The sequence below is a fragment of the Neofelis nebulosa genome, chromosome 16 (genome assembly GCF_028018385.1).
Source record: "Neofelis nebulosa isolate mNeoNeb1 chromosome 16, mNeoNeb1.pri, whole genome shotgun sequence".
Lineage (NCBI taxonomy): Eukaryota > Metazoa > Chordata > Mammalia > Carnivora > Felidae > Neofelis > Neofelis nebulosa.
The window spans coordinates 45,565,829-45,583,325 of NC_080797.1; the positions used below are offsets into that span (position 1 = coordinate 45,565,829).

Genomic DNA, 17,497 nt, shown 5'->3' on the forward strand with positions numbered 1-17,497 from the left:
TAACATGACAGAGTAATTGGAAATTTGGTAATATGTTCCAGTAAGCTATAAAACTTTTTTTTATATTTTTACAAAAGGCCTTAATGTGTTTTTATAGACTTATGTTATATGGTATGGTACATAATAAGAGAAAAGGACCCAGACAGGCTTGTCTGAGTTACGATCAGGAAAGCCCTGATATCGCCAGTGAATGTAAGCTCTGCATTGTGTTGCAATTGAAGTGTCTCATTACCAGAACACTGAACTGTATTATGTGGCACAATCTGCTCTTTTCCTCCCACACTAAGTTTATTCCTGTCAGGTTCCTGATTTCTTAATATATTTTCAATTTTCTCCCTCATCCCTAAAGTCTCCTATTTTATGTAGTCATCAGAACCTTCCAAACATCTCTGAGAAAAACTCATTCTTTCCAAAAACCTTGGCATCATGTCCAGTGCTCACTTGGGCTGCAATTTAGCATTAGCAATCTTCGAGCTTGAGCTCGCCTCTGACGTAATGGGGCTCGGCGGAAAGAGCCAGCTCCATGTCAGCTCCCCCTGCATCGATGGCAGTATTAACACACATTAGAACGTATTACTAAGTGCAGGGCCACATAATAACTCAGCCACCCAGGAGTCTTACTCAAGCAAACAACATTAATCATCTTATGAGCACTACAGATGCATTTTTTCAACGGCGGGAACAAACTCAGAATGGCCGTTGGGAATCCATGACAGCAGCATCTATTATCACTGTGCCCTACTACCAGGGACACTGAAAATAAGGCGGAGGATCACTGGGAGTTCACTTCCTCAAACATTTCCAAATTTACCAGTAAAAGCACCTTCCCCAGTCCAGTCTACTTGAACGCCATCCTTCTGTTCACAATGCCTCACCAACACTTAACAAGTGTCCCTAATGTGCCCATAATGTTTTACATACGTTGGTTTTCTAAACCTCAAACAAGCTTTAAAAAATATTCAAAAACTCACTTTGCAGAGAAGAAACCTGAGGCAAAGAGAAATTAAGTCACGGTTTCTGCCCACAAGGAACAGAGTCTACAGAAGGCACCTATGCCAATTCCCTGTCTCCAGAGTTGACCACAACTAAGCCACACCACACAAACTCCAACCAAGCTCTGACCCTCCTTCCCAAAAGAAACAAAACAAAACAAAAGAAAACGTGTCCACAGCATAAGGAAAGGAGCACTATATGGAGGGCCATGTAACTTCGTTATGGGCCTGGCTACGCCCCCAGATAAGCTGAGTAACATAGAATTGGAATGGTTCTCTCCAGGGCTCCGTCTTCTGAGAGGTAAAATGGAGAAGGACACATGGGGAAGGGTAGGAAGCAGGAAGGATTCAAAAATGTCTGAGGTCTCCTTCTTCACAGGGAATCATGTGATAGGGTGAGAAATTATGTTTCCATACTCGCTACACAGGGAGTTAACTCTTCCTCAGAGAATTCCCTTCTTTCTAAGTTATGATTAGTTATGACTGACATAATGCCATTAACAGGCATTGTACTGGGTACCTAATAAACCTCTCATTTAGTCCTCACAAAAAGCCCTGCAAGGTAGGTGCTGTGTTCATTTTTCACATTACAGAGTAGAGGCCTTGTCAGCATAAGTAATGTGCCCTACAGATACTGAACCAGGAGTCCGAAGAGCCAGGAGTCACACGCAGGTTCTGACTCCAGAACCTGTGTTCTTTCCAACTGTGCTGTACTACTAGGCCGTGGATGGACCAATGGTTATCTAACTTTGACCATCAGGACATCTGCTTAACTTTCTGAACAAGGCAGACTCCATATTTTAAAATAAACCTGGGGGGAGAGAATTTGAAACACATTCAGTTAGAATTGAAGCCTCAGATACACTTATGAACTGGCCTTACTAGAAAAGAATGACTAGCATTTTTAGAGAAAGTATTTCAACCAAGAAGTGCTTTAAGTTGTTGCTTTTAAAAGGTTCAGAAAGTAAAACTGAGTGGATAGTGAGAAGATGGGATGGACTATGAAATGACAGACCTGCTGAAAAAAAAAAAAAAAATCAGAGTCGGAGACAGCAGAATTACAATCTTGACATTAGTCCCGTACGGGTTATTACTCTTGATATCATTATAGCCAAATGGAATGAAAATAGAAGGGGGAGAAAAATCTCAGTGGGTATTGCAATTTAAATTTGCCATGTAAGCTAATACTGTATATTTAGAGACTGAGCAGACAGGGTGGTTGGTGGCTCAGAGTATGTACAGGGGCTGCTGTGCCAGCTAACCAAAGCAGACATTCATTAGAGCGAAATGTAGATTTCCATTTCTTGGCATCTGACATGGGCTCTTTCCTTGGAAAGAAATGTCAATTTGGCCAAAAGTGTGAAACCTACAATAAAAGCATTGGGACTGTGGATTTCGTCTAGTCTGCACATTCCCACCCCTTTCTTTCCTACTGTGGAGATCCAGGTGCCATTTGGGGTGCTGAGTGGAGAGGTGGCAGGGGAACTGATTAGGACCCGGGATGCTGAAAGGAGGGTAAGGAGCTGGGGAGGAGAAACCGGACTCCCAGATTCCCTGTTTTCTTTTGGCTTTCAGTCACCATTTTCTCTTGCCCTAAAACTGCCCAACACACACACACACAAAACCCAACCACAATTACTGTTTTGCACAGGGCCCTGAACAATGGCAGCTGCAAACCCTTGGCACTGACTGCCAGCTGTGCGAGTGCCAGGTGCTCATCCAGAGTCTAGGGGAGTGTGAGCAGAGCCCAGCTCCTGAGGCAGCGCCTCCGGGGAGAGGCCTCCTTGCTTTAAAATTTCATTCTGTTTGTTTCTTTTGTTCAATAGACTGGAAAGACTATGACGACAGAGAGCCCAGACACAAGGGACAGAGTGAAGTTTTGGAAGGTCTGCTGCAGCAGGTCCGAGCCCTTCATCAGCATTATAGTTGCCGGGGTAAGGATAAAAATCTGCGCTGGGCCATCGACTGAGGTCTCGGTGGCGCCGGTAATTTTAGCAGTTTCCTAACTGGGTCATACCTTCTCATTCATCAGGGAGAGAGAGATATTAATATTTGTACATCTGGAATCACTTTACAGCACTATCTTGCTTTAACCCTTCAGAAGAGACTTCCCTCTCCTTCATTCCCTTCCTTTCTTTCTGTCTTACCCTCTCTCCATGCAAACAGTTTGAAAAAAAGCACAAGAAAAACAGCGGCTGCCATCAGTTCCCTTCCCTTTGAGTTGTCCCTCCACAAAACTCCTCAGTGTCCCAGGTCTTTGAGATATTCACCCTCAAACTTTTCAGTCCCCAGGAAAACTCCGTGAGCATCCCTGAGGAAGTTTAGCCAATTTTTAACAGCAACAAGAAACCTTCGTGTGTATTTGTAAGAAAGCTTACAATGCAATTTCACATCCACGGTCTCTTTCTCATCCTCATGCTGGCAGTTACCACTAAAGCTAAGTGACTTGACCAAGGTCACACTGCCAGGAAAAGACAGAATCAAGATTCTGACCTAGCTTTTCTGTCTCTAAGCACAATCTTCTTGCCATACCTCATTTGTGTCCCCCACCCTTACCTTTAGGACTGGGCACTGATGTTGATTGATCTCACCCTGAATTTTATTTTTATTTTATTTTTTTTTTCAACACTTTTTTATTTTTATTTTTGGGACAGAGAGAGACAGAGCATGAACGGGGGAGGGGCAGAGAGAGAGGGAGACACGGAATCGGAAACAGGCTCCAGTCTCCGAGCCATCAGCCCAGAGCCTGACGCGGGGCTCGAACTCACGGAGCGCGAGATCGTGACCTGGCTGAAGTCGGACGCTTAACCGACTGCGCCACCCAGGCGCCCCAATCTCACCCTGAATTTTAATCGTCCCCTGTACTACTACTTAGGAGAAAGTAGAGCACACACCTCCAGACCTGGCCAACTATACCCAGAAAATCTCTCAGAAGCTTTTAAAAACTTCTCTCCTATTTGGGCTATTCAAATGGGACAGGGTCAGGTTTCTGATCTGTGTAATGATTCGTGGAGCAGGCACTTAGTTTTATTTGGAGAATTAAAGCCTCCATAAAGTTTTCGTTTTCCATGCTCCTTCACCCATCAGATCCCAACTGCATTGCACTCTCCAGATTCAGGGCACTGCTGGGCCAGCTAGGTAAGAAATCCATGGCTGAAACTAAGAGATGCAACTGAGTTTGGACTAGGTATAAAAAATCATACTTAGCATTAGCAAAAAGTGAGTCCCAATTACTGTGTAACAACAGAGCTCTTCAGAAATGTTGGCTTTAGCTAGCAATGGGGACAAGTGTTTGTAAGAAAATAATATTCTTTTAATGAGTGGTTCATTAGAAAATGTAAATATGCATGTTTGAGAAGGAAACTCAAATGAGTTTCATTCCCAGATCTGAAGGAAAACTTTACCCAGACCATGGCCTTAAAGATTCCACACTGACCAAAGTACACTCAGTTCTCAGAGCTCATTTAACTAGGCCAGGCATCATTTAGGTTCCTTTCTCTCTTCTGCCTCTCTCTCCATCATTCCCCTGACCATTGGTTCTTGTATGGCAGGCGAAGGTAATAAAGCAACTGGATAGATGATTCTTTGCAATTCATAAGCCACTTTGTGTTTAGTCTTTACCAGGGGAAGAAAGCTAAAACTACTCACGAGAATGAGAGGTGGTTGTTTTTTTTATATAGATATATTATCTGAGGATTTAGATGCTCTCCCCATTACTGTTGGGTAACTATCTAATAATCAAGAAATAAATTATCTAGACAGCCCAATTATTTCAATAGTTTCCATTTAACTTTCAGCATGTATATGCTTTTCCCCCACAGGGATGTAAATATGCAGACAATGTCAGGAAAAATTTAAGTAAGGCATAAATAGAACTTCCCAAAAAGGAAAAAATATTTTTTATATTGAAATGTACTCTAGACACTTAAACAGTACCCAAAGTATTCCAAAGAACAGTGGTTGTATAAGATGCTCAGCTGAAAAAGTCTCTGGTCAGTAAGTTTGGAAAATGTTGCATTATACATCCCTTTCCTGGAAATGTAAAATCGATATTACAATAGTAAAGACTCTAATAAAGAGACACTTTGAATTTGGTTAACCAAGCATTTTCCAAACTTATTTGCAAAGTCATTGTATAACTTTTTTCACAGAGTTAGTATTCCAAGACATGGACTTTGGAAAATGCTGACCTACAATATGTTAAGATAAAGGAAATTACCTCACCCACAAAAAAGGAATGATTTTAAGATAATTTAACATTACTCTAAGCCTAGAAGGATAAACCAAGGATAATTAGGTATTACATACAGAAAACTACAAAACTGTTATTTAAAATATTCAACTACAGGGCTCCTTGGGTGGCTCAGTCAGTTAAGCATCTGACTCTGGATTTCGCCTCAGGTCATGATCTCATGGTTTGTGAGTTCGAGCCCCATGTTGGGCTATGCTGACAATGCAGAGCCTCCTTGGGATTCTCTGTCTCCCTCTCCCTCTGCCCCTCCCCTGCTCATGCTCGCTTGCTCTCTCTCTCTCTCTCAAAATAAATAAATAAACAATAAAATACTCAACCACATTGAGATCTGTGTGGTTGAGTGCATGTCAAATTTATAGTTAGAAAAAATAATTAGTTCAAATCCCATGTCTACTACTTACTAGCTCTGTATCCCTGAGAAAAGCATTTGATCTCTCTGAGCCATAGCTTCCCCATCAGAAAAATCAGGATGACAGTACTTATCTTTCAGGATTGTTATGGGGATTAAGTTAAATAATGTACTAAACACGCCTGGCATAGTACAGGCACTCTGCAAACTCTAGCTTGTTTTCCTTTTGTTGCTCTTCCAGATGAAGAATGGAGTCTCTCTTTATCTCTTTATTGATAAATCCTAGAACTAACATGTAATCACTGACTCCACTGTAATGAGCGTGGAGTACTCAGTAAATACACAGCATATTCCAAATGTGGAATTAATAATAAAACAACCCTTCTCCTACCAAAGCCTCACATGGGAGATACCAAAACCCACATTGATTTCTGTATTTTGGCTAAAGTGGCTGCAGTTAATCTGCATGTTCAGGACTGGAATGCAAATTCAGTGGAGATGTTGAGCAGCCTTTATTATTCACACAGTTTATGCCCTGGCATAATGAGTTATAAAGAAGCCAGTTGTGTTCATCATAGCAATACCCTGTGGGAGTGAATCTCAGTTATCCAATTTTTCAAGTGGCACACATTAATTGAAACACTGCCTACTATGTGTCAGGTACTAGACATATCAGTATGAATAAAATAAACTCCCTATGTTCCAAGCACTTAAAAGCTAAAGAACTAATGCATTCGGAGTCCAGAAAACTGAACACTGTTCCAGAGTCCTGAGCTACACAGAGCCAGAAGCCAGAGTAGAAGCCACTCTATCAGTGACTCAGTGTGTCAGTATAGACCCTGAATCAGTCAAGATGAGCTATAATATGCTGCAATAACCAAATGACCCCCCCCCCAAATATTTATTTCTCACCCAAGCTGTATGTCTACCACTGGTCAGCTGAGGGCTGTCCTTCTGTGTTGTCACCATCCTTTCTCTAGAAATATTTGTCTGCACCCTGGGAGAAGGAAAAGGAACACTTGAATGTCTCACATGGACAGGACTTTATGTATGTCGCTTACACTCAAAACTCATCGGCCAGAATTGGCCACATGGCCACACCCAACCACAAGGGTTCCAAAAAGTGAAATTCTGTCATGTGCCCAGAGTGAGGAGACCTGGAATACTTAACATTTGCATGGGCCCCTTTCCCAGATAGTAGGAGCATTTCTCAGTTTTCTTCTTCCTTTTTCAGTCTAATCTTCATTTTAATTTACATTATGTATGACTATAATGTGAGAGTTATCTTAGCATAAACAGCTAAGATCATGGATTAGCGGGGTTCAAATTCAGACTAGACATTTACTAGCTGTGTGACCTTGAGCAAGTTACCTAACCTCTCTAGACCTCATTTTTGCTCACCTGTAAAATGCAGTAAGAATTATACATACTTGCCAGCCACTGTTTAAGGATTGAATGACTTTAAGTAAGTAAAGCACTTAAGAGCTTTATTACTTAAAAAAAAAGCAATTCCTCCCATTCTCCATTTTTTATTTCCCAAAGACTCCATTCTTTTAGCCAGTTCTTTTGATATTTTCTTCATATCTCTAAGTAACATTTATATTGCTGATTCTTGATGTGTTTTTAATTTGAGGCATTAGCTCACGAAGATGATTTTTTTCCTTCCCCCCCCCCTTACATACATATTCATCCTCCTACCCTTCATCCTCCTAATATATTTCTATTGTAATTTTAGTAAGATCAGTATTTATTGCTCACATTATAATGATCACTTAATTCAATGACTGTTTCCCTTTCCTGGATAACTTTTTGTTTTCCCTGTCGTTAAAAGAGTCATCTTTCATTGTATGTTTGCTTGTTTTTCTATGTGGTCACAACTAGTTAATCCCCAAGCTTTTCTCCAGTTGTATCAATTTTCTCTCAATACAATCAAATATATTAGTACTGTTTCAACTACATCTTCTTAAAGAAACCTCTCCTAGAGCCCTCTGAACTGCTCCAATCTAGACTGGTTGCTGGCTGCCTGTGTCCAGTGCACAGTTGGCACCCTGGGATGTCCTTTCACCACCATATTGAGGAGTCTTTTGGCCACCCTCCAATACTGGATTGCTTCTTTCTATATCCCAGGTCTTAACTTTTTCTTAGCCCTTTGTTTTGGTGGAGCCCTTACTCTAGTCATTTCCTGAGAGGATTCTTGAGAACTAAATTTTAGATACACTCCATGTCTAAAAATGCATTTGTTCTACTTACCACTCACTTAAGGATAGAATTCTTTTATTTTTTTTTTTAACGTTCATTTATTTTTGAGAGACAGAGACAGACAGAGCACCAGTGGGGGAGGGACAGAGAGAGGGAGACACAGCATCCGAAGCAGGCTCCAGGCTCTGAGCTGTCAGCACAGACCCCGATTCCGGGGGCTCAAACCCATGAACCAGGAGATAATGACCTGAGCCGAAGTTGGACGCTCAACCAACTGAGCCACCCAGGGGCCCCAAGGATAGAATTGTTGGTTGAAATAATTTTCTTTCAGGTTTTGAAGGTGTTGCTTTGTTCTTTTCTAGCTTTCAGTGCTGAGAAGTCTGATGTCATTCAGACTCCAGAGGTTTTATAGGGTACTGATGTTGTTGTTTTTCTTCTCTGGAAGGTTTTAAATTTCTTTTTATCTTCAGTACCCTAAAATCTGTTTTTATGTTTTCTTCATGTCTCCGTATCACATGTTTATATGCTAATTCTTGATTTTTTTTTTAGTTGAGGCATTACCTAAGGATGATTTCTCTTTTTGTTCCCTCCCTGCTCTTAACTGCACATTACAATTGCTACCCCTCATCCTCTTAATATATTTAATAATATAAAAAAATAATATAAAAATATAAAAAATACCTTAGTGTGGATGTATTGTAGTCTGTTGGGCTGGCCCTTTCAATGTGGAAAGTTACCCCCTTCAATTATGGGGCCTATTCTTAATTATTTCTCCCCCTCTTTTTTCTCTGCTCCCTCCTACTAGAACTCTTAGTCTGGTGTTGAACCTTCTAGGTTATCCTGTTAATATTTCTTTTTCTCTTTTACTTTTCCATCCCCATGGCCTTTTGCTCTTTCTCAGAGATTTCTGCAACCTCATTTTCTAAGCCTTCCATTGGGTTTTTCAGTTTTTGATAGTATGTTTTTAATTTCCAGTGCTCTCTTTTATTCTCTGAATATTTCTCTTAGAAACTTCTATCCTTTTTATAAGGCTGCAATGCCTCTGCTTATCTTTAAGGCTATTAATAATAGGCTTTGTTTCATTTTGTATTTTCTTCTCTCAGCATAGTCTCTCCTCTGAATTGCCCTTTTATTTCTTTGGTTTGGGCCTCTGTTTTTCCTGTTAGATGCTTTTCACAACTGCCTGGTGATCCTTGGATGTTTACTGAGATTTAAGAGAAGAGAACTCAGTAGCTGTTAGGAAGCTCTGAGTACATGGATAAAGTTCTTTATTTATAGGCTTCACTGTAGAGTGATCTGGCATGGCCTTTTTTAAAAAGTTTTTTATTTAATATTTTTTTTTTTTGAGAGAGAGAGAGAGAGAGAGAGCGAGTGGTGGAGTGGCAGAGAGAGAGGGGGAGACACAGAACCCGAAGCAGGCTCCAGGCTCCAAGCTGTCAGCACAGAGCCTGACGCAGGGCTTGAACTCAAAAACCGCAAGATCGTGACCTGAGCCAAAGTCAGACGCTTAGCCGACTGAGCCACCCAGGTGCCTGGCATGGGCTTTTCTTTAGGAAACCATTGAAAGCAATGTCGGAAGCTTTAAGTGGATTCTCTTAGTCTGGTCAGAGTCTCCAGAAAGTTTCCTCCAGTGTCCTTCCCGGAGGGTGTAAGTTTGAACACCAGGGTTCTGAGAGCCCAATGGGAAAATCATCTGTATGGAAATGTTCATTTAATCACTTGTTTTGGATACAGTACTATTCTCCCACCCCCATTTTTAACTGTACCCCATGTCTCCCACTCTAGAAACCAAATTTTATGCTTTTCAGAGAATAAGTCACTAGAGCTTTTTTCTAGAGTGGGGAAGGGGTATTTGTCCAGCTATGCAGATTAGAGGAGATCTAGAAGTCCAACTGCTTTTTAAACAGACTTCAACAAATCCCTCTGATTTTAGCTCCACACTTATCCCCAACTTCCAGCAGTATGTGGTGCCCAAGGGGTGAATCAGGTTACTTCTCAGCCTCCTCCACTGCTGGCTTAGGACTCATCTTTCTCAAGTCTGCTAAATCCATCTGTCCATCTGCTTTCCAGCTACCAAGTTCACTTGCTTTTGTTTCCTTTTCCATCTCTTTGTCTCTATAGATTTATGGAGTTTCCTTTTTATTTTTTAATCTCTTTACTCTGGTTTTAGTGAGATTTTAGGAGAGAGTAGCATGTGATGAGTATGTTCAATATGCTGCCTATAACCAGAAGTCCCAGCAGCAGCATTTTCAAGCACAGTATGACCAGCCAAATTCATGTTTAAGTCAGAAAAAAAAAAAAAAATGTTTTGCTTTGTTCTGCCAGGAATAACCATTACCAGCACTAGCTTGAAGCTGGCATGAATGTTTGTCAGTCCACTTATTCCCAGCTGTTCCTATAGGATCATAAGCAGAGCCACGCTGGACCTCAGCCGTGGGCCATCCACCCAGGTTTCCATGCCTAACAGCAGTGATGTAGATGATATTCTTACCCCAGTGACATGTCTGTCAGAACTTTGGTGATGACCCCAACAACCTCAGCTTCCCTCCATTACACAGAACACGAGGACTGAAATCGGTGATCTTTTTGCTCAGCTCCACGCAGTACTATTTGTAAAGACTACTAGGAGAAGTCTGCAAGTTTTATCAGTGAAATCTCCAGGTTCTAAGTAGAAGGGTGACCAGAAGCAGCAATGGATGATTTGCTCACCAAATGTAGCCACAGAGCCCTGTATGTAGTAGGGTACTAACAAATATTTGTTCAGTAAATTAACATCTCAGTTTTTCTCAGCACTGGCTCTTTTATCTTGGGCAATCTATTTTAACCTCTTAGTCTCTGTTTCTTCTTCTGAATAGTACTGATGATAATCATAACCTATGCCTACAACTAGTAGTGTGAGCCAACATATATACACTGGGGAAGATTGATTGCCCCAGAATGCTAGCAGTGGTTGTACTAAAATGGCAACATGATATGGGTAGAGTTTTGTTCTTTTTATCTATTCTCCAAACCTTTTGTATTAATTTTACAGTGAAAAAAAATGTAATGAAATGTGTGAACTAATAAGAAGAGCTTTGCCAGCATTGAGAAAACGTGTGGATATTAAAGGCAATGGGAGGAGGCAAAGGGTTTGACTCCATTTCTTTTTATCCCACATTATAATCAATTGCTCATCAGGAAAATATAAGCAAAATGCCGAAGGGGTCCCCCTCGAGTTATAAATGTTACTCATCTCCAACATTTTTGAGGAGCTGATCATTAATTGAGTTAACCACTAGCAACTCAAGATATAAAAGCTTTTTGTAAGAATGAATGAGTTGGATCCACATGAAACTGAGGATAAGCAACACTGAGGGGACAGGGGAAAGGAAGGCAGGACGGAGGGAAGAAGATACTGGGAGTGTTATTACTCTGCCAATGGAGTTTATACTCTTTTTTTTTTTTTTCGGTGTTTCAGAAACTTCAAAATTACAAACCACAGGCCGCAAGCAGTCAGTCTCAAGGAGCCTGAAACACCTATTCCATTCCTCAAATAAGTTTGTGAAGACCTTAAAACGGTGGGTCCTATGCAGGTTTTCCAGGAAGTCTTAACTTCTCAGGAATCAGCTGGTTTGGGTTCTAAGTATAAACTCGGTAGAAACTTCCTTTTTGTTATGAAAAGTAGGAGATTCACTTTCTCCTGAGAATGTGGGCAAGATAGCAACTTCTGTGAGTACTAGTCTGTGACCATGTCATACCTAGCAAGACTGTGCTCATAGTTATATTAAATGATCTTTTATCACATGCAAAAATATATGTTTCCATGATTCAAGCTTGGTAGAGGAGACTCTTGAAGACAATTTTTTTATTTTGCTTTTTCTTTTTAGAGGACTCTACATAGCTGTTATATTTTATTACAAAGACAATATGTTAGTCACCAATGAAGATCAAATACCGATTGTTGAAATTGATGACTCTCACACCAGTTCCATTACACAGGATTTTCTGTGGTTCACAAAGGTATACTGAGTTCTGACTTCATTTTGCACCAATGTTTCTGTGCATAAATCTCTGAAAACTTTGTTGGGGAGTCTCCAGTGATCAAAGTATTGGGGTGGGAGGAAATTGTCTCAAAGGTCTTCTTTCTGCCCTGATATGCCCTATGCCATAAAAAATGCCAAAGTAGCATCTACATTACATTTTCAAAGCAAAGAAGCTTGCATTCTGTCAGACTGTGTCTCCACTATTCTGAGTTATAGGATCATTTGGCAAAGACTAAATTGTGGATCTGACTATTTCATTAACATTCAGATCTTTTTCCAATTGGACAGAGATCAAAAAGTTGTTTTGCATGTATCTGAAAATGGACTGCAGAACAAACATCAGGGGTCAGGTTTCCTTTTCCCTGCTTTTTGCTTTGATGCCACAACCTAAATCATGTACTGGCTTGGATGATGATATGACCTCGTGACTTCTTTTGCAGCTGTCTTGTATGTGGGAAGATATAAGGTGGTTGAGGCAAAGCGTACCCATCTCCATGTCCTCATCCACAGTGCTGCAAGCTCGGCAGAAGATGCTCGCAGCAACAGCCCAGCTACAGGTGAGAGGCCAGGTTTCAACTCATATTGCAAGGAAATCTTAGAAAAACTCGACCAGTTCAGTTACCAGGCCCACCTGGAAAGGAAAAGGATGGGCTCCTTTCTCCTCCAGATCCCTAAGCATAAGAAGGCTTCTGAGGCAGTCTGAGATGCACTCAGCTCATGTAGGGAATCTGTGCCTTTGGCAATTTTCTGGACGAGGGGCAAGGGTCTCTCCTGAAGAGTCTAGGAGTGACCCCCCTAAACAAGATGTGAGACTTGACTTCTGGGTTTGATATTAATCATTTCTCCTTTCTGGGCCTCAGTTTTATCACTTGCAAAATAAGAGGAGTTTGACTGGATCACCTGAGAAACGCTTGCTGCTCTGTTAGTGCATAGAGATGGAAAAAGAGACCAAAAGATATTTTGAGGAGTTTCTTGGCTTGATCTTCTGTTAAAGCACAGGAATTTGCATACATTTCTGCTTACTTTAAAAAAAAAAGAAGAAGAAAGAAAACTCTTAGAAGCTTAACTTTAATTCTGAATTTATTCATCCTTCCATATTATTAACCCAATCAGACCAGGTCCCCAAGCCCTGCAAGAATTATTTGTAGGCTACAGAGCCTCTCCTAGAAATTACACTGAATTTTAACCAAGGTCTTCTGGGATTTCCTTTCATTGTCTTCTGGTATTAGCTGAATTTGTGGTTCTTAGCTACATGGAATTGGAGTCTTTAAGAGATCACTGAGCCTTTAGCAGTGATCGGTATTTCCCTACAAAACTGTCAGTTACATAAACCCCAGAAATACACATAACAGGAATCTATGTAAGCTGTGTTTGGCCAGGCCATACTGGCCAAGGCATAAAAATAGGATCATAACAACAAAAAAATATTTCTGTGGCTCCACCCCCACCAGCAATTACAGGAACTTCATTTCTTGACCCACACAATACTAACAATTCAACCACCTGAAATAGTAATAATTACTGTGTTGCTATTATAATTCTGAAAGGCAACTCTTACTCTTTCTGTGCTATACTCCACTGCAGAGGCAGGTTATTATCTTGTGTGTTCAGCAGCCTCAGAGATTTTAGCAGTGTTCTCAACTTCAACACACTCTTAACTTCAAAATCTTCTTCAACCCAAGGGGAAGTTCTTGGAGCTGGGCCATGATGACTGTACCGAATTCAAAGCTCCCCCTCCTGGGGCACCTGAGTGGCTCAGTTGGTTAAGTGTCCGACTTCAGCTCAGGTCATGATCTCTCAGTTCGTGAGTTCAAGCTCACATCAGGCTCTGTGTTGACAGTGTGAAGCCTGGGGCCTGCTTCGGATCCTGTGTCTGTCTCTGCCCCACCCCCACTCACACCCTGTATCTCTCTCTCAAAAATAAACAAACATTAAAAAATAATAATAAAGACTTAAAAAAGAAAAAAAAATGTTTATTTTTGAGACAGAGAAAGACAGAGCATGAACAGGGGAGGGTCAGAGAGAGAGGGAGACACAGAATCCAAAACAGGCTCTAGGCTCTGAGCTGTCAGCACAGGGCCCGATGCAGGGCTCGAACTCACAGACCGCGAGATCATGACCTGACCCAAAGTTGGGTGCTTAACCAGCTGAGCCACCCAGGCGCCCCAAGACCTTTTTTAAAAAAAGCTCACCTTCCTTTCATCACTGACCAGCTTGAGTTAGAACAAGCCGCTGTACCTGAAACTGTTCTTTTCTTAGGATAAAGTTCATTCCCAGGAGTCTCCTTGGTATCAGTCAAGTTCTTTCTCAGGAGATTCAGACACCTCAATGGACTCTCTATTAACCCACCATATAGCCCAGACATGCTTGGATCACAGACTGAACAACTTTTCAAATAGGGTTCTTCATTCCTAGAACACATTCATCTGGTATCAGTAACATGAGAAGGGTATAGCTGTCATAGCCAATGCAGCTAGATGCTGAAGGGCTAGAGAGAAGCCATGATGACCAGTGTGCCCCTACTCAATTAGTCTCATTGAAATGGCTCTTGGATTTCCCTGGCCCCCCGATATATATTTTTTACAATTCATCAACCCCCTTCTGATATAATTCCCTGTTTTGTCCAGCTTAGATTCCTTGGCCCATCCTAATTATTCCCTTGAAAATACTCTAAATTTCTGGCCACTGTCCCCCCCATATTATTTATTTGGAAAAATCCAAGCCTGGATGAATCCAACAAGCCTACACTGGAGTACTTGCACATTGCTGCATAAAAGTCACCATAAAAGGGGGCTGACTGAGGGGCGCCTGGGTGGCTCAGTCAGTTGAGCATCCGACTTCAGCTCAGGTCATGATCTCACGGTCTGTGAGTTTGAGCCCCGCGTCGGGCTCTGTGCTGACAGCTCAGAGCCTGGGGCCTGCTTCTGATGCTTTGTCTTCCTCTCTCTCTGCCCCTCACCCACTTGTGCGCTCTCTCTCTCAAAAATAAACATTTAAAAAATATTTTAATAAATTTAAAAAGGGGGGGCTGACTGGTTTTTTAATTAAATTCATGGCTGCAATTCTCACATATAACTAGTGATCATATTCTGTTTCTCTACTAATTTCACTTTCACCAACTATAAGGCAACTATTTAAAAACGTGCTTTCTCTTGCATCCCTATCCCTTCCCTGTAATCTCCACCCCCATATCAGGTGATGATTTCACTGTATAATTCATTAAGAAAAAAATAAATGGGAATTCTTTTCCTACCAACAAGTTGAAAAGCCTCCTGGCATTAACCCCACTTTCTCTTTCATCCCTCCTATTACAAAAGTACTGGTTGGATAAATAAATGTATTTGTCTCTCCAACCCCTGGACTCCAAAGATCACACTTGGGGGTATTCTATTTTACCAGAAAGAAAAGGGAAATCACAGAAACGTACCTCATGCCATAGTTACCACCTGAATAATTCACCAGCCCTGCATAGTGACCAGTAAATAGTACTCAGTAAATAGTTACCCTTTACAGCACCCATCAAAGGCCAGAAGGCCAGAGCACTGCTATACTGCTATGCATTCCCTTCTCTTCACATTTCTATTTGCCTGGTATTCAACTGGGGTCACTGTCATCTTTTTTATTTTTTCTTTTTGTAGGACCTATTGCCCAAACTCTTTGCTGATCTTTAGGATGAAAGTGTCTGAAAATAGTGAAATCACTTTCTATTTTTAGGCAGTGGGGAGGGAGTAACAAGGCAGAGAAACATTTCAGAAGAGGAAGAAAACTGAATGTGGGAAACTGCTACTTAATATTTTAGGTCTCTTTGCTAATCTAACATTTTTTACAATGTTATGAGGAAAGTAAAAAAGTGTGGGGCACCTGGGGGGCTAAATTGGTTAAGCATCCGACTCTTGCTCTCCATTCAGGTCATGGGTCTTGTGGTTCATGAATTCGAGCCCCATGTTGGGCTCTGCTCTAAGAGTGCGAAGCCTGCTTGGGATTCTCTCTCTGCCTCTCTCTCTCTCTGCCCCTTCCCTCTCTCTGCGCCTTCCCTGCTCACACTACCTCTCAAAAAAAAATAAATAAAAACTTTTAAAAAACAGCTTGATTGGCATCAGCCATACATAAATCCTGTGATCCTACCTCTGGTTTATTTCACTGTGCTGTCCTCCCCTTTCCAGCATCACAGCCACTGCCTGATTACTCCAGTTATATCAAAAGCCTCCAAAGCTATGCTCCAGCTTCCAGTGTTAATACTCTCCGATCCATCCTCCACACTTCTGCCAGGGTAGCCAATAAAAGATTCTGGCCTGACTCATACTCTTTCAAGAGTGGTTCAGACATTTTATCACAGCACACAAAGGCCTTCATTGCCATCTTCCCTTCCCTCCTATTTCCACAGCATACTGACATACCTTTATCTCAGGGCATACCAAACACTGTGCACCAGGTGCCTTGTGTTCCAATTTCTTCCCTATAGTGAAGTCCTTTAATACATAATAGGCAATAATCATGAAACAACAACTTTCATTTATTTCACAGAATACATGCCAGCCACTGTGATAAGTGCTTTACAAACTATATCTCATTTAATCTATACCACACCCTAATGAGAATGTAGTATATTTTTAAAGTTTATTTATTTAGTTGAGAGAGACAGAGACAGTGTGAGTTGGGGAGGAGCAGAGAGAGAGGGAGAGAGAGAGAATCAAGCAAGCTCCAGTTCAGAGTCCAACACGGGGCTCAAACTCACAAAACTGTGAGACCATGACCTGAGCCGAACCCAAGAATCGGACACTTAACCAACTGAGCCATGCAGGTGGCCCAAGAATGTAGTATTATTGATATTCATTTGACAGATGGTAAAACTGAGCCCTAGAAGGGTTAAATAACTTGCCTAAGGTTGCACTAATAGGAAGTAGCAGAGTCTGGATACAAATCCAGATCTGTATAACTCTAAAGCCTACATTCTTTCCAATACTTCATCATCTTATTATGTGTTCATTTACAAAAAGCAGACAAAAAGTTTAAATAGAAGAAATTATCCACATTATAGTTTAAAAAGAAAAAGTAGTCTATTCTGTATCATTTGGAGCCTATTTAGGAGAAGTGGTCTTAGATTTTATTTGAAAGGAAGTAAAGTAATTAACTGATTAATATTACCTAAGCAGGAGGAAAGACAATTATCTGTCAGCATTTGGATTAAAAAAAAAAAAAAAAAAAAGATGAGAAGACCTGTAAGTGGCCAAGACCCCACACTGTTTTTCCCACCCTTAGGAAAATGACAGAGTCCCCAAGAGGCAGAAGTTTACATTGCTCTTACATTGAGGGGTATCCAAACTACTTATCCTCAAAATACAGTAATCATCTGACACTATAGATTGGGTTACATTAAACTTTCTTCCTCCGTAGCCTTTAGAAATGAGTACTAGTGAGTAAAAGCCAGGTAACAACTTATGAATACCATGTCTTTTTCATTTTTCAAGGAGGGGGATAAAGCTTTCCCCATAATTTTACTCTCCTTTTCCAGGCCTTCGTACCTCTACTCTGGATTTCCTTCAACTTCCCATGTCACCCCAAGCTGAATAAAGTTCTCTAAATAGTATGCATCTGTCTAAGGCTTACTGATAGTCCTGTAATTTGTTCTGGTTATAACCTAGATGCATTCCTATGAGCCATCAGGTGGTTTTTATTCCTCGTT

At 41.1% G+C, this 17,497-nt stretch overlaps 1 protein-coding gene across 2 annotated transcripts in view; it reads left to right on the forward strand.

The window, feature by feature from the left end:
- Positions 1-17,497, forward strand: part of ANKFN1 (ankyrin repeat and fibronectin type III domain containing 1) — a 316,545-nt gene that overhangs the window by 247,359 nt on the left and 51,689 nt on the right. For both annotated transcript variants that reach the window (XM_058703009.1, XM_058703010.1), the window contains exons 10-13: positions 2,819-2,926; positions 11,250-11,349; positions 11,659-11,791; positions 12,255-12,371. In XM_058703009.1, coding sequence (XP_058558992.1) covers positions 2,819-2,926; positions 11,250-11,349; positions 11,659-11,791; positions 12,255-12,371 — 458 coding nt within the window. The remainder of the gene's footprint in view (positions 1-2,818; positions 2,927-11,249; positions 11,350-11,658; positions 11,792-12,254; positions 12,372-17,497) is intronic.